Source organism: Aquila chrysaetos, chromosome 4, assembly GCF_900496995.4.
Source record: "Aquila chrysaetos chrysaetos chromosome 4, bAquChr1.4, whole genome shotgun sequence".
Taxonomy (NCBI): Eukaryota; Metazoa; Chordata; class Aves; order Accipitriformes; family Accipitridae; genus Aquila; species Aquila chrysaetos.
Genome location: NC_044007.1, coordinates 47387181 through 47405473, shown reverse-complemented (window position 1 = coordinate 47405473; position 18293 = coordinate 47387181). Strand labels below are relative to the sequence as shown.

The window sequence follows — 18293 nt, the reverse complement described above, 5'->3', positions numbered from 1 at the left end:
ATAAATAATTAAATTTCAATGGAACTGGGGCTAGAATGAAGTTTTTCTACTTCTCTAATGACTTAACTGTTCTGCCCTGCAGGGTAAATTTCTCACTACAAGTTTTATGAAGCTACCTAACACACATTGCCATAATTTTTTCCAGCCAAAACTATTCAGCAAATCTACCCTGAATTCACAAACAGTTTTGCAAGCACCAGAGCTACATCAACCCAGCTAATTTACTGCTTGCTGAATCAAATGGCTGGTGCTATTTGCAACTGTCTCCACAGTGTTCGGAGAACTCACTGCCAAAAAGAGGGCAGAGCTGAAGGAAGCAGAACGCAACACCTGTTCTTCATAGGCAGCTTTGCTACTTTAATATCACAATTGTAATTAAGGTGATCAGTTTGGAGCCACTCTGCCTACAGATTTTTAATTCTGTAATGAAAAGTAAAGAAATACCTCTCCCCTCAATGATAACTGTTACCAAATCCTTCTGTGATAGTAATACCACAAATAAGAGAAAAAAATATCCTACTAATATGCATTTTGAATTCTGTCTACAGTTTTTAAATTGTTTTTGGTTTCAACAGCTCTCTGGCTCTCTGGGGAGTATTATGGGATTCTCATTTAAATCACTCAAAAACTCTGCCTCACCCTGGCTAGATCAAGGAATTGAGCCACCAGTTTTGCGCAATGAAAGTAACTGATGTTTGCACAAGTCTCTTCTAGTTCTCCTTGGGGTAAGCACATCGACTTTGTAGGTTTGTTTTTTTTTTTTTCAATTGTTACTGAAAAATCAGAGAACAAATGAGAGAATACAAAACCTGCAAAATCTGAATGAGCACTACTTCTGCATTAAGCCATAGATTAGTGCTTTGACATCCTATGTGATTTGTAAATCTTAAGGCAAATGTACCACAGTAGTGAAAATACTAGCAAATAATATGACAGGAAAAAGAAATAGCAATATCCACTCTCAGACACTAAACTATCAATGTTCTAGGCATAGCAGTAGGAATCCTTTATTCAGTTAGGGGATGACCTGAAAGAACTCAATGGACTATGTATAAAGGGAAAATGTTCTTTTAAAAAATGTCCTTTTCCACAAAAAAAGTTCATCTACCATGACAGAGGCATATATTGGAACAACTGAGATATTACTAAGATTTGACTTTGTGATAATCGTGAAGAGAAATAAAGCATAATAGTCTGCAATAAGAGTGTTAGACATTCACTGTATCTGTGAAGCAACTAAATAATCAAAGCCTGGAATGAGCTACCAGTTTGATTTCAAAAAATTGAAAGAAAATGTGCAATTCCTAGCAAATTAAAAATAATTAAATCCTAACATGCACTATAATAGTTGAATAATCACATAAGAAAAAATAAAATAAATATTGATATGAGCTTTAAAAACTCACTAATAAGTTAATTGACAGGATTTTGCTATATATCACAATAACTTTTCTTTCAGGCAAATAGATATTTTCAGAAACTTACACTATTTCACCTTACATTTACAAATGTGTACATATTTTGAAAGAGAGTATGTGCACAGATAAGCACACTGACTTATGGATACATGCACGATTTCTGTTATTTATGTAAATTATATATACTGTATATTCTGTTCCTTTTAATTCTAGTACGCAGATTACACACTATGCCCTCAAAATCTACAACCGTTAAAAAGCAAATATATAGCTTTATCCAGCCGGACATTATAAATATACTAGACACCGCCATACACCTTATGTAAATATACACAAAGACATGCTTGTGTATTCATTTAAAGAACTACAGCTTTTATATTTTAATTATTCTTGCCAGCAAGAAACGTATAAGGGATTGCACCACCCTTCTGCATGGCATCCTCTGTAAATGAGTCCAGTGCATTTATAAATATGGATGTGGTAGACCCCCAAACAACACAGTACCTGCTGTCTATCCAACCGCATCCTTTTTGCAGCATTTCTGCTTTCACTCTCACAGGCGGAAGCCAGGATACTCTCTGCAACTGCTGAAGTAAGGTGTGAGGGAATAGGTCGTGACTATGAGAGAAAAAAGAAACACAGAAATTATTTCTAGCATAATCCACGATATCCTTTTTCAAAGCACACAATACCATCACCTAGGCAGGAAAGTCCGCTCATTGAAATGCAGTTTATACCAACAAAACAGGGAAATGGAACTTGTAAAGATGAAAAATGAAACTAGTTAGATGTTAAAGCTGCAGCTGATCCATAGATCCACGAGAAGCCCTTTCCCTCCACAGCTCTATTGTCCAGTGTGTTTAGTCTGGCTCATTAAGCTGTACTTTGAACAGACAGTGGCATATTCTCTGCGTTCCAGCAGCACCCTGGCCGTCTGATTCTTGTTAAGAAAACTGAAAGGCTTTTTATCCTGTACAGCATGTGACAGAGATGAGTAGTGTTTTTTTATCATCATAAAAAAAACCAAAACAAAAAAACCCAAGTGATAGGGTTGAAACATCACTCAAAACATAACAGATTGTCAGAACATTTCAGAGCAGTCTCAATCTGTAGTATATGAATATTTGCATTCTTTGCTCCAACATGACTGATGTGATTAAAATGACTAAAAAAAAAATAATCTGTTTTTCTTTTGATAATGCCAGCCTTCCAACACTGTAGATATTTTGTGGTTCAACTAGCTATGGTTCGTTTTTCCGATTTAAAACTCCTCATTACTAATTTCATAGCATTTACATGTTTTAGGTTAAAGGTGCAATGAATCCCCCCAAAACAAGGGAATGCTAAAATCTTTTTAGCTACATTGTTGGTTATGAACTCCAATATGATCTTCCCTACCATTTCATTAAGAAGAATATGTACACACCTCTTTCTCCTAATTACATGCAAAACAATCTTCTGAAAGATGCTCACAATAGAACTAATCTTCTTCATTAATATACAAAGATATATCTGAACTACCAAGAAAATAAAGAAAATGGGGATAATAACATAGATACTAATATACATATAAGCCCATTCCAGAGACTGCAATTTACTGAACCGGGTTCTGAACTTCCATAAATTTTCAAAGCTTCATTGAACTCAAAAATACTGTGTAAATTTATACCTAGTGAGGAACTAGCCGGGGGGGGGTGCTTTTTTGTTCACTGTTGGGTTTTGGGTTGTGTTTTTTGGTGGGGGGGGAGGGTTTATAGTCTTGCCTTCTTACTCCCAAAAGCATAAATATGAACCTGCTATGAAACGTCACTGAGTTTTGGAAGAAAGTTTTGAAGTATTCCCATTCAGTTCTTAGACAACCTTCGAACAGATTCATTATATTGGCTCAACTGATTTTATGGTTTTCATAACAATCCATGAACTAATTAAACTAACCATTACTAATATTACATTTTTACCTTTAAAAATTAAAGTCCATTTATAGACTTTAAATGTGCTCTGCAGAATACCAATTTTTAATCTGACACTGTACTTTCTCTAACGTATGGGACCACAGTCTGTCTGGGACCAGAAGCCGAACTAGCTTTCAGAAATAGACAGGGATTTATGGGTCTACCTCACTAGTGCAATAGGCTTATTTCTCCCCACTCATACAAGAACAAGCTCTCTGGCATCAGCGTAACAGCTGTGTAAGACAGACAATCAGAGGCTGCAATACTACAATAAAATATACTTGGATTGATTTGACAGAACAAACTATTGAACTTGTTTCTGGTTCGGAAAATAAGTCTAAGAGATGAGGGACACTGATATTAAACCCTGGTGTCATTACAGAAGTTAACATTACAGTACAAGCAGACACCTTCCTCAGAGCTCCAGAGGAGGGAGGAAGTCTTTGCAGAAGGTTTTCACTGACAAAGCATTACATTTTTTATTCTGCCTCCCCAGAATGGTGATGTTACTCTGAATTTGTTATTGCATCATTTAGCCACGCTAGATCCCTCCCTGTGTTTGGTGGCCAAGTATCACTGTCCATGCCACTGTTTTATGTATGTTCAAGGTACATTGACTATGTTTGCTGCATGGTCTCAGTGTGTTCCTGTAGCAGTGGCCACACAATGACATTCTTGAAAAATGGTGAGTAAACACACGGTTAATTCCTCCAGCTCAGGTCTTTAATTAGACCTATAACTATACCTATACATCAATGGATTTTTAGAAGGTGGCACATGAGCCAAAAAATTAATGTTCTGACCAAAAAGTAAAATGAACCCAAGTTCCCCCAGCTTATTTGTTTATGGGAGAGAATAGGTTTATTGAAGTGTTTTATAAAATAAAAAATAAAGAATTACCATAAAAATCAAGCAGTCATGTGCTTTTCTCTGAATAGGAGGACAGTGGTTACGTGTTCACTGTTGAAATATTGAACCCAAAGTTAGTAGCCACAAAAAAGAGAAAATCTCCAGGTAATGGAGTATCTTCCTCTTGAAATATGTGTTAACCCATAATTTGTCTCACTCGTCACTGCAGCTGGCTGTTGATATGTTCATGTCAAGAACTATCTAGAGTGAATAGGGAGAATGTAATGAATGCACGGTTGAGTCACCTGGGGAGTAAAATACGGTAACAAAGCACAGGAGAAAAATCATCTGATTAAGGTTCGGGCTCTATCAGCTTAACTCAGGCAGAGTACTAGTCTGACATGACTGAGAAGACGAACACAGTCCTCTGTCACTAAAAGTAGAGCTGTTAAAAAGAGGATTTTCTGTTCCATGAAATGCCATATCTGTGAAATGTCAAAAAGATCAATTTTGAAAAGCCTTGCCTAAGAGGAAAAATTGCTTTGAAATAACCACTTTTTAAAAGATGTTTTTAAATAAACTGAATTAATAGCCCCATCTTCTAAGCTCAGATGCCCCTTCTGGCTTAGCTTAACTTCCTCACCTTCTGTAGTTCTGATTATTCATGAACTCTGCCATGACTACCAGCTATAAAACCACCTCTGTAAGAAGCTCAAGCATCCCAGTCCTTGTGGGGTTCTGAATATTTCTCAACTCCCTATCCGAGGGTGAGACACAAAGGCCTTGGGAAACATGGCAAAAGCAACATCATTCAATTCTGCAGAAGGGACCCTGCAGATCTTAGCCAAACCAGCATTTTCTAGGTTACCAGGCTCCCCTGTGCACAGCTGAGAGCTAAGTCCTGGTTCCTGCACGTCTGGGACTACAGCAGGAAATGTGGGAGCCAAGGAGTCCTTATTTCCAAGGGCTCCCAGGCTCCCCCCCCAATTCCTAGATCCACAACCTGCCCACTGGACTAGTAGGAAACGAGGTTTCATTTTACTGGAGTATGTCAAAACAGAAAACCTTTGACAGACTAACATTTCTTAAAGGGAAAAAAAAAAAGGCATTATCAAAAAATTCCCAGCCAGCTTTACAGCTTTAACTGGCAGAATGCACCTAATGTCGTTTGATACATAACATTCACAGCCCCAGTGTGGTACTTCTTTTACTTCACAGTGATGTAAAGCAGGAAATAACTATACTGGAACTACCCATGTGTAAAACAACAGAAAAGAAGCAAGCCTCTAACCTTTAGTCTACCAAAACAAACGATTCACATAGCAAAATTAGAAGGCAGGATAACATTTTTGTCATTTTTGAACCAATGACAGATAGAAAAGAGGCATGTGAAAATTTTATAGTAACTTTCAGGTGAAGAGATAAATAAAACGTAGAGGCAATCTGGTAAACAGCTTAATACAGACCTTCTGAGAAGACTATATGCCTCTGTCCATCACACAGCAGCAGTATACAGAATTCCTTTGTATTTACTTGGAAACATGATACCGCTTGTGACTAGACTAAAACAGCAGCCACATTTTGAACACACATTGTTTTTTGATTTTGTACATCTCTTCAGCTGACACACAACTAACATTCAGCCTCTAACATGATGTAGGAGAAGAGCATTCTGACAAAAGATGTAAGGGAAACCTGCTAGATTTCATGTACATGAAGATGCCTCTTTTTTTAACATCTTTTGAAGTGACTGACATTCAGGAAGTGGTGGAAATTCCCTCAGTAGCCCAAAGGAGATGACCAACCACCTCCAGTCTTCTCATATTTGAAACTGCATTTCAAGGGAATTTAAATCTGATTCTTGAGACCACCACAGAGCCTGTAGATGACAGTGATGACAAAGCAACAAGCACACTTAACCACCATACTGGACAGGAACTTTTGCATGGTTTTAAAAGAAATCACTTTTGTGCAAATTTATATGAAGACTTTACACACTCATACCCTTATCTCTTTCTGAAGAGTGTACAAATTGCTGACAGATACACTTTCGCAGATTTCTTAATGAAAAATCAAATTAGCTGATACTTCTTTGTAGTCAAATAACTGTTGGTCTGCTTTAAAGAACAGTAAAGCTAATGAAGATCCTTCCATGGCTTTGGTGGTCTTTAGATCTGGCTCTCAACAATCAAAACATCTTACAACAAGCCTTTCTGGAGTTATGGAGTAGTCCTGTAAGGTTGCTGATTTTTTTAGTAGCTGAAATGAGAAATCCTTGGCCCAGATTCTCTAGAAATTAGCTCTGTAAGTATAAACTCTTGATTCCTTAACATAAAAGAGACTAGCGCTTTCAATATGCTGTAGAATACCCATTTGCAGTACACCAACTGTATACAGTATCATCAGGTCTTCTGTTTAAAGTGATGTACCTTTGAAGTACCCTCATGGGAAACAAAATATCCTTTTTGGCATATTCACACAATTCCTGTATTTCTATAAGGAAGCTAAAAAACTGCTATGTTCTAATTTCAGATGTACATTTTTGGTATAAATCTACCAATTATTGATATTACAGATGGGTTATATTTCAGTCTAAACCACTAGGAGCAGTATATTCACCAAAAAGAAGTTTGCAATCTGCTGTACGTGCTGTCCTCCTGTGGTTAGAGATCTGTTGTCTCTGAAGTTACTACCTTGGCATTTTTTGTGAGATCCAGTATTTACTTATAAATAAAAGCCAAAGTTGTCATACAGAAGCTTGGTCTAGATACTATTACACGCTACACCAGTCTGACTCAGTTCTGAAAAAAATACAGCTACCTGTTACGTCAGATAATAGGCACACATGCACACCTGCTAAAATGCCAAACTTTATAACCTGACATTTGTGCATAAATACCATCTTCTAGTTTAGGCCAATTAACACTGAAAAGGAGATCTTTCAGTATAAGACAGTTGCAAGCACATAAACATACAAGTTACTTTGTTTTGTTCATAGAGAGCCTAATATAAATGTATGAACTCTAATATAAATGTGTGAATGAGAAAATATTTTAACTGTTACTCAAACTTGAAAAAAAACCAGTTCCAAATTTTTCAAAGTGATTGGGCATCTGAAGGTGAAGATGAATGCCTAAGATGCCTCACTGACAGTAACCGAGTTTTTTCCAGAGGTGCCACTAAGAACTTCTTTGCAAGTTGGGCTCCTAACAACATGATACCTCCTAGTGCTCTCCTGCATGTCAGCTTTCTCCTCAGGTATCATAAGACCAGTTCATTTCCAAAATGAAATACTGCAAATATGCCACAACTCTTTCATAATAATTTATTAAGCTCTAACACAATGTGTTAAAATCCCCAACATATTTATAACAGTATGCAATACCAAAATAGCATTTTTTCATAAAAAACATCCAAAATACTTTACAAGACAGGGTACGCATTATCTTCAAATGAGATTTTTTACTTAGTGTAACACAGTGAAAGGTATGACATGGAACTGTTCTACACTGCACCGTTACAAAGGATTCCGAAACCTTTCCACAGAGTATTTTTTAATTTACAGACTGAAGTACAGTACTGCACTGTATTGGATGTACTTTTATAATTGTTAGTTAGTACAGAATAGTGAAATATAAACAACCGGACTGGCATTTTAATGCCTGTAGCACTGTGTTTCAGTCTGGGTTTTGATATATTTTGCTCAGTCTTGCAGTCTTGTGATAAATACTCAATTGTAACACCTACTAAGGAATTCAGAGAAATAACTAGAAATATTTTCTTAAATGGCAGAAGAGCTTTTTAAAATGTTCAATGATGTTCACATCACTTTTTTAAGTTTCCAACTTTAAAGTACATTTAATTGAAACATTGCATGTTGCACCTTGATTATGACAGCACCTAAATATATCCATATATATCTTAACATATCCATATTCCTGTCTAAATGTTAAGCAAGTGACACATTCCAATCAACCACCGTTCTGCTGCTGTGCCTACATATGGGGCCAAGTCCTGCTCCATTTGTTCAAGAGACCAGTTTCAGTGGGGCTAGTGAAAATTTTAAATGACTTACGTGAACAACAGAAAGAATACCTCTCTGACTTTATCCACCTAAAACTCAAGTATTTTGCCTAAACTAGTCATCTAGGCATCTTTTTTGTTTCATTGAAAAGACAGGTATCTCCAGAAGTTGACTCATGAGACAGCTGGGGATGAACTTCTCTGGACTAGTTCATCTAAGTGCTTCACTGATTGCTGAGGGAGCCAAGTCACCTAATTTCTCTAGCAAAATTAGATAAGATTACCTCTATCCCAAATTTATCTGGTATTTCAGAGAGACAGAGAACGCCAGGAATTGTCATGCTGAACTAACCTCTTCTGTGTTATGTGGGGATTGGACGCTCCAATAGCAAGCAGTTTACTAGCAAAACTCCAGAGGACTAGGAAAAACTGAGTCTGATTTAACATTGGTTCCTGTTTCCCCTAAATAAATACACTGAACTGGCTTCCTGTCCTTAAGTTACTGGCACAAACCAGCTAATCAAGTATCATTGCAGCAGAGGTCTCAATCTAAGTCAGAATCACAGCATAAGAAAAAGTGACATATTTACTACTTTTTTTTCTGATTTCAAGTTTACGGATAATCAGGGTGAACATTCTTTTACCCCAGATTTTTTTTTTTTCCATAAAAAGGGTTTTTTTTCTATATCAGAACTTATTTTGGAGGAGATTGTTTTTCTTCTAAATCCAATTTAAAAAATGAAACAAATGTCAAAATTGCATTCCTATCTTTTGTGAAGACTAATTACTATCGGGTTGCTAGGTATTTTTCAATTTTTAGTTTTCGTTCTTTTTCAAAGCTAACTTCTTCACATTTTCCAAGGTTACTGGAAAAAGTGTAAATTCTTCCACCACTCACTTTTCCAAAATTGCCTGTACTTGCAAAAGTTATTGAAAAGAAAAAGGTATCTGAGACAGATTTAAAAGGCAGTTCTTAAAAATCACATAAGTATTCACTGAACTGTTCTGTGGGGGAAAACAAATATTTAAGAGCCTTAGGGAATTTTATTTTAAGGACATGTGAGACCTAATGGAAAAAGTCAAAGTTCATAAGAGAGTAGCTTTGCCCTTTTTCAACCATGTTGCCCATCAGACTTACATAGGGGAGCCACTGTCAAACAAGGGTGAGATGCTTAGAAAGGGAAGTGACCAGTCAACCGTCTGGGGTATAGTACAAAGCAACAACTCTATTGTTATTTGTAGATCTTAATGTAACTGTTCTTGTGATAATTTTCTTAATGCTTCCCAGCTTATTAGTCAAGATTATGTATGCATCCGTTTATGACCTTTCCAGCCATAAAAGGCCTGGAGGACTGAAAAGCCATGTGACTGCAAGGGCAGCTGGACTATTCAGCACTAAATTCAGTAAATAATGAAAGCTTCCTCTCTGTAAAGCTAAAACTTAAAAACAGAGGCTAGGTATCTATCCCGAGAAATCTTAACGAGGCAGATTTCAGAAAACATACCCGCTTCTGCAAACCAGTCCCCACCAAAGTTGCTCAATCACAATATAGAAGCACTCCAAGCCACTGGACACATTTAAAACACCTTGATCAACATGTGCACAGTTGCAAATCATTAAAACACCTCTTACAGCCAATTGGCACAACCAAATGACAGAAGCAGTGAAGATACAGAGCTTAATTATTTGTTATTGAGGCTGGCAATAGGACAGAAGGAGCTGGGATGAACAACACTGGGATCTAACTGAGGAACTGTCTTCAGGCATAGTGTGACTCTTCTTTGACACATGCAAACTTGTCTTCGGACAATGAAAAGCATTTATAACTAGCCTTTTCTCTCCAATATATAAGAACACTTTGCTCTTTGATACTATTGCTTTGTATTACAGTACTGCCTAGGAAGGAGGGTTTACTTTTGCTTAAACAAAAGGAAGAATCTCTTTGTGAACGAGAGTTTAAGACCTTGCTCTTGCATTGGGATGCACATAGAAAATATGCCATAACTGTGAAAAAGATACTGTAAGATGAAGTTTCAAACTGAATGCAGTGAGACTGATGATAGGAGATCATGAAGATGGGAGGAAGCAGATAGTAGAAAATGTAATTATTAAGTCAATTCAACCTCATTTGGTTATTTCTAGCACTAAAATTTTTCTGGACTGTAACTAAATAAATACATACCACATAGCCTCAGCAGCTGTCTACTGTCTGTTTTTTTAACTGGCAGTTTTCTATAGATACAGAGGCTGGGACAAATCTAAAGGACAGATTTTAAAAACATTAGCAAAACAGGTCATTTGACCATTTCAGGGAGAAAATTCCTCTTGTATAGCATATATAAGTCACAAATCACTTAATGTATATAAAGGAATTCTCATTAATATCAGTCCTTGAGAAAGAGACAGTAATTTTTTTTTTCTTTTGCTTATGGGCTAATGAAGAGAAAAAGAAAGAATTTCTTTAAGAACATCAAGAACTTTAAGAAGTTCACAAAGTGCTACAGCATAGCGCAGGTGGAAGCACAACCTAGAGATCCCATCCAAAAGCCAGTGATTTCAGGACTTGACAAACTTCCCTTCCAATGAAAGATTCTGAGCAAGATTGTAGAACTTAGTAAGAGAACATTCTCAACAGTCCATAAGCAAGAGACTATGGGAGGAGAAAAAAAATCTAATGAGAAAAACTTTGACAGTGTCTTGTTGAGGGGTATGCTTGTGTCAGAATGAAAAAGGCACAATTACAAGCTGAACAGTGAAATGGACAAAGCATTTCCAATGTAGAAAGGGAACTCCTCAAAGGAATATTTGTAACAAGAAGGTATGCAAGCTGCCTTGGTGTCCACAGACAACTATCTGTCATAAGTAGAAGCAGATAGAAGCAGAATAACTATAAGCAGTCCTTAAAAATATTAATACTGAGAAACATGTTAATTAACAATATGAACACTCATTAGACTGAGTCTTTCCCATTGCCTCAGAGCTAGAACTGGCCTGTTATGCAGCAAGAACTGTCGTTTGGATTACAGATGGCAAATAACTGACAGAAGCAGGCTTCAGGCATGCTTTTTCATCTTTACCATGCAGTCTTACACTAATTTAACTTAGTGTTTACATTTTCTCTTCACTTTACAATATGACGCTGTAGATAGCTGCACTGCTCCACACAGTCTGAACTGTCATATGCCATATATGAGATTATTCTCTTTTTCTCTTGCAACTAGATGCTCAAAATGTAGCATTCTGAACCTGAACAAAATGAAAAACTTGTGTTTAATATGTCTATAGCAAAAGACATCTCCTGTGGAGATTATTATCTGACATCCTATTTAATATAACAATGGTAGCACTATTGCTCCTGAGAAGATCATTATCCTGTTTTGCTATATTTGAGGGTAGCACCTTACTCAAATCAACACCAGCACATCCCTTCATGATTGTTTTGAACAAATGTTATTATCCAGACAAAGTGATTCTTTTCCACTGTCAAAATGGTAAGTACATTTAAAATAATCATACAGTCAAGTGCCTCTGTCCATGGTAGCATTTTAACAAACTACTTATAATCAGGAGGTGCTGATACAGTAATTTAGAAATCAGAAAATAATTAAAAACATCAAATTGATACGTATTACATTTCAGAATTATTCAAGACATAAACATAAAACACCACTTATTTTCTTAGGAAGTTAATGGGAGCTCCTCCAAAGACTTTGGATAGTCTTTGGCTCATGTTCCTACCTGTGAACAGAGAAGCAGGACAGATTTCCCTTCAGGCCCAAGGGGGCTGAAATCTTTGGCATGAGCTCCAGTGCCTTGTCACTTCCATTCATGGGCAGCAAAGTCAATATTTTAGAGGGTAATTTGTTTGTTTAAAAAGAAATAAAGCCCATCACAAAGTGTTGTGGAACATTATAAAAATAGTGAATATTTCTGAACTATAAAGATTGCCTATTTGGATCATGTTCATGGTAACCTCTGTTCCTTTTCCCATCCCAAGAATAAATTTGATCCTGCAACCTTTATTCATATGAAAGTAACATTTGCAAACGTGTACTGAAGTTAAGCCAACAACCTAGCTCTTATGGGTCAGACTGTAAGCCCCTTATTCATATTGCAAAACAGTTGTGCAATGTTTTCAGATGACAAAAAATGAGCCAGTTTACATAACTGCTCATCAGTGTGAATAATGACAGTAATGAGGCCATAAATTGGAACAGTGAGGAGACTTGCTAGCATCGGCTAATTTTGTAAGTATTTTCAACTGAAAGTACAGCAAAATAAAAATATTTGGCATCATGAAAGCTGAACTTGATGTTGCTGAATTATTTTCAAGCAAAGTGAGTAGATGCAATTTGATACTACTTAGTGTATCATGGAAAATATTTACTTTCTGTTTTTCTTTGTTTTGGAAGGCTCTACAATCTGACATGTACATCACCAGTCAATCTTTGGCACTTTTATCTGTACAGATGTCCTTTATTTTACCTGTCTCTCTTCACCTGTGTTTCCATTGTTCAGAAACGGTGTTATCCCAATGTTTCAAATAATACAAAACATGCAGTCAATTAGAATCACAAACACATACAAAAATTTAGTTTCTGTCTTTGCTTTTTGTGTTATCTGATAGTACTCTTATCCTACAAATAAACTTGATGTTTTGTTCTTAAAACTGTCAGCTAACATCTTAACATATGGAAATCATAAGTATTCTGCAAAGACTGCAGGAAAGAGAAAGACAGAGAGAAAGAGAGAAACAGTAAAATTCAATCATCTCCAGTAATTTTTTAATGTAATCAATGGGTTTGCAGATGATTAATTAAAAAAAAATGATATGTTTAATCACTAAATGATATCTATTTGTAATGATGAGGTGATTTTATTGTCATCTAGAGGCCAGAGAGATAGCTAAGATGACACATCAAACATAAGGTGTGTAGCTACCTAGTTTCTTCTGACTTTCCTGGGTTTTGGAAATGCAAAAGTTTTTTAGAGATAATAAAGCTGCCAACTGGTGAGAAGACTTATTATTTACCCATTCTTCTGCTACTGAGTAATATTAAAATATTAATATCTGAAAACACTGACAGTTGTATACCATCATAATTTTCATGGGTTTTGATTCAATTACAATTACTAAACCACTGGGATGCTCAAACTGTAAGCTTGATGTCTGTGTTTTAACACCATTTAATGTGTTTTGCACACCTATATATCAACTGAAAGATTTCAAAGGAGTAACTTTTACTGATAAGTAATAGTCTAAAATGTACAAAAAAAAAGCCCAAAGCCAAAACCATTGCCAGTGTGATGTTACTACACTGGGCATTTTCTTGGGTATAGAATTTCTCTAGCAGGATCTAATTTTTAGAGAGCTCATAGAAATCCAGTTAGCAGAGGCATTTTAAAGAAAAATCCATTTTACTGCAAGACTTTTCCAGGCAAATATCTCTAAGTGTAACCTGAAGTAGGAAATAAATCACTATATATGCCATCATTTGGTTTCCCTCCTTATGCCTTGCCTTCTTCTTTTTCTATACATCCATATTAGTTCATCTTGTGAACTCCAGTGTCTCAAAGCATTTTTAAACCAGTGAACAACGGGAATAAATTCAGGAAGAATGAAGGAGGGAAAAAGAAACCTCTGACCTGGTATTACCAAAAAAATAAACAAACAAAAAAAAGACACTAAGATGAAAACAAAATAGTGCCATGGATTTACATATGGGGTTTTGATGGAAACTAGGGCTGGGTTTTAAATCAAAACTCACCATCTCAAAACCACTTCTTTTCATCCGCCTGCAGGACTTGAGGTAAGTACGTATGCGTTTTCTGGCACGCTCTTGATACTCAGGGAATTGTCGCCTGCATGAGTCAATGATAGCCTGGATCTTTTCTTTGGGCTGCTTAGAGATTGGGACCATTCGGTCCAAGTTTTCATCTACAAACAGCCTGACAAACATCTGTTGGCAAGAGGGAGACAGAGGAGATGGGTTTGGAGGGCGGCTCTCTTCTCTTCCTAGCTTCCTGTCTTGATTACTGATAGGAAGACATTTTTTCTATCCACTGAAGAGCTTTGTAATGGGAAGCCAGAAATATTAAGCAAACAGTTCTTTAAAGGGTTATTGGGGGGGGGGGGGGAAGCTGATTAAAAAAAAAGACAAGAAAAGAATAGTCTATAGGATACAGAACTTGTAAGATAAACCAGAACAGATTGTGAAAATAGGCACTACTTAACTTTCATTATTAACAATAAGCTGTGATTGCTAATCATTTTATTGAACTGACTCTCACTTTTTCTTTGTTTGAACAATTGCTTGTGTTTTCATGCATAATTACATACGTTGGGAAAGCAATAGAGAACAGCTGACCACCAGAATGGTCTTCTGATAAACTAGCTACAGCCCCTTTCCATTCAATGGGTGAACATGCACATACACACAGCCACATCCACACACACAGGAGCACATGCACACATACAGAACAAAGCTTTGTTTGCCTCACTGGTAAAGATGGCACTCTGCCTTAAAATGCTAAATAAAACACAGTAAATCTGTCATCTGTTGGCAAGTGTTTAATATGCATTAAAATAATAATTGAAATAAATCCTGCAAATTAAATTAATGTGCCTTTAATTGTCAAATTTACTCATAAATAACAATGTAAAAGGAATAGTAAAAGTAAACAAGACAACGAGTGCAAGAGGACTTACATTAAAAGCTTTCAGTCGCTCAGCTTCTACCCCATCTGATTCATTAACCTTCTCAGGATCTTCCTGCTCATCGTGGTCATCCTCATCCTCATCTCCTCGGTTCAGAGACAGATCTTCAGCACCTCTGCCTACACTCTCATTCTTGCCAGAGTCATAGCTTGAATAGCTATGTGCAGGGGACTGAAAACAGACAAAAAGAATGTTTGTAAAAATTCACCATGGAAATAAGGTCTTCTCATCAAAAATGCTTTATATATATAAATATTTAAAGAATTCCATTATTTCTTTTTATTCTTTGTTCAACATAAAGTGCTCATAATCCTTGTAAGAGCGAAGAATTCACAATATTAATTTCAGTACTTTAGAAAAAGTGACCAGCTGCAAATTCAGTAAATCAATTAACAAATGAATTACCTATGGTAATTACAGTTAACATGAGATCTTTGCCATACAGCCTTGTTTAAGCACTACATACAGAAGTTTCTTAAAAATACCAACTTCTTTGTATTAGCCAAGATGTAAATAAGGGGCAATTGATTTGCACAAAACTGTAAAGGATTAAAAATTGCACGTTTTAAGGCAAAGAGGATTTAAATAGGAAACATTGATATTCATCCAATCAATAATCAAGAGCTACAATAAGTTATGCAAAACATGGAGATGATTATGTTCTGGTTTCACTTGCAAAACTCCAGAATGAATTAGAGATGTGTAGGTTTGTTAACATTTTGAATGATCTCCTGAGAATCATATAGCAAAACCATTGTCTCTTTGCATATCAGCATTCAGAACTTTCCCCTGAGCTGAAATTCAGCTTGCTGGATAAAACAGATGACCATCTCATTAAAGTGTATCCACTTGTAGGACCAAAAAGTTTTCAATTACCAAAAGTCAATACTGTGCATTTTTCCTTGCAATATCAAGAATTCAGTTACCTGTTTCCTCTGTATGCACTTCAAACTGCAGACCACAAAAAGACATTAGTAATAAAAAGCCTTCTACAACTTAACACTTTAAGATCATAGCTTTCCCCCAGTCACACAAACATATCGGTGAGTATCTTCACCAGAACCATCAGATTCACGTTTAGATAATTCAGAGCACAATTTTTCTTCTATAATATTTTAATCCTGTAATATTTCAATGTTTTCCTCTCTTGCTTCAAAGCATACTGTAGTCTATTAACTTCAGAGAGTCCTGAATCAGGTATTACATGATGAGCTTCACATACTTTTTTTACGTGCTTCATGCCTAAATGTCACCAAAAGTCAGGAGCATAATGCCTCAATCAAAAATACATTTCAAATACTTAAAATCACATGCCTTGATCTACATTCTGAGCTTCCTAAAACTGTCTTTATTTCAGGGTGTTTTCACCAATCACAGAATGTAGCTGGGCAGTGAGGTAGGAGGTAAAGGCCATTAATCTTTAAGGTATACTTCTTGCTTTATATTCTTACTCCAACTTCTTTTTTTCTTTCCCTATTTTCATTTCCATCTTATGTACACCGTCAGTTTTGGAGTCACTCCTATACGTTTCCTTGCCTTGCCTTAAGAGCACTCATACTCCAAGCCTTCCTTTTTTATGTATCCTCCCCAGACTATATTCTCACAGTACAAATTCCCTGGAGTTCCACTTATTAATCCTTAATGCTCCTAACATCAGAACTGCAGCCTCTCTCGCCCCCTTCCTTGAGTCTCTTCACTCTCTAGACCACTCTCCATTCGCTAGACCCTTATAGCAGACATAGGGAGAAGGAGAAAACATCAAAAGAAAACAGAAGATCCCGCCTCTAGATACAAACACCTTCAATAAGTAGCAAGCTCAGCATCACCTCTTCTCTTCCTATAGCCTATGACTGCCCAGTTATGAGGCAAGAAATTAGCCAGGGTTCAGGATTAGCAGGTTATGAGATGGCATAGGAAGATAAGACTTGGGAGAGCAGAAAAAACTTGTTTCTTTTCTTGACACACTGGTATTTTGTTCTGGGAAGATGATGAATATCTACATTGCTGCCCATTCAGATAACTCTTCCTTGCAGGAGATGTTGAATCCATTGAATTATCAGGCTCCAGAAGAATATAGTTCCATACTGAGAGGAGATAATGGCTGTAGCTTATCAAGAGTGTCTAGCATATATAAGCAACAGTATTTAACCGTCCAATGGCTACCAGAAATGTGACAGCTGCGGTCTGGTAGCCTGTTATGAAGGAATAAGAAGAGTGATTTTCTTTGATGCTGAAGAGGTTCCCAGATGAAAATTTTTTTAAAAAGAAAGTTACAATTAATTAATTGTTACAATTATTGAAATTGTGTCCAAGTGCTATGCAGTAGTAGATCTGACCTAGACTGCCAGACTTGTTCTTTTGTACTGCTTTGTTTCACCTTGTACTACAGCTATACAGCATGCAGAGGGCTTCTAGATAATCAAAGAGCCATTTCATGTGCTAGGCACCATATAAAGCTGTAGAAGCAACTGCCCTGAAGAACCCTACTGTCTGAAACCCTTGTTCTGCAAACACTTGATTTCGCATGAGTCATTTCATGAGACTAAATCCAATTAGACTACTCATGTGCATGAAGTTAAACAGATGCAAAACTGATTTCAGTATGTACATATGTTTGGGCTGGATGCCAAGATCATAAATTATGCACCAGGATTGAGATTTGCTTTTGTGAAGGAAAGAAATTCAGGCCAAAATGGATTAGCTATGTCTCTCAAAAATGCAATAGTAATTTTTTTTTTTTTAAAGAAAGCATCGCATAGAGAGCCTTGTCCAATGTCTTCTCCAAAATATTTATTTCAAGAACTACTTTAGCATCTTAAATGAACCGTGGAGAATAACTATCTGAGAAAGTTGCATGGCAGGAATCCATATTTATTCATAGTGGATTTGAAGACTGTGTACAGTACCAGGAAAAAAAGGTGGGTTTTTTCCTAGCTGTTGCATCAGCAAACGGAGGGAAGAGGTTACAAAAGCTCAGTTAAGAATAAAATTTCTACCTTTTTATATTTCTACACAGATGAATATTGAGTCAGAGAAGGAACAGACTGTTTCTCTCACTTGTGTTGACTCTGCAGTTGTGCAAAAGCTGAGAAGCATTTTCTTTTGGTACTCTGTTAAGCAGCTGCAGTGCTAAACAAACATGGAGTAGAAGAGCAGACGACAACTTTTCCTGAGTACATGTTCCTCAATTTTAGGTCTTGCACTGTCTTTTCAAAAGGCTTCTCCCACCTTTGCCAGACAGGAACCTGCTCATTCAGATTCCTGTACACCCCTTGACACATACAATTTTATGGTCCTGCAGTGAACTAGACTGGAGAAGTGATCCTGGTTAA

The 18293-nt window shown here is 36.6% G+C and overlaps 1 protein-coding gene across 5 annotated transcripts in view; it reads right to left on the bottom strand.

Moving 5' to 3' along the window:
* Positions 1 to 18293, bottom strand: part of NOL4 (nucleolar protein 4) — a 196952-nt gene that overhangs the window by 33969 nt on the left and 144690 nt on the right. For 4 of the 5 annotated variants that reach the window (XM_030011980.2, XM_030011981.2, XM_030011983.2 and 1 more), the window contains 3 exons: positions 14953 to 15132; positions 14012 to 14203; positions 1923 to 2036 (listed from right to left, as the gene is read on the bottom strand). In XM_030011980.2, coding sequence (XP_029867840.1) covers positions 1923 to 2036; positions 14012 to 14203; positions 14953 to 15132 — 486 coding nt within the window. The remainder of the gene's footprint in view (positions 1 to 1922; positions 2037 to 14011; positions 14204 to 14952; positions 15133 to 18293) is intronic. The other variant, XM_030011982.2, reaches the window with a different exon arrangement.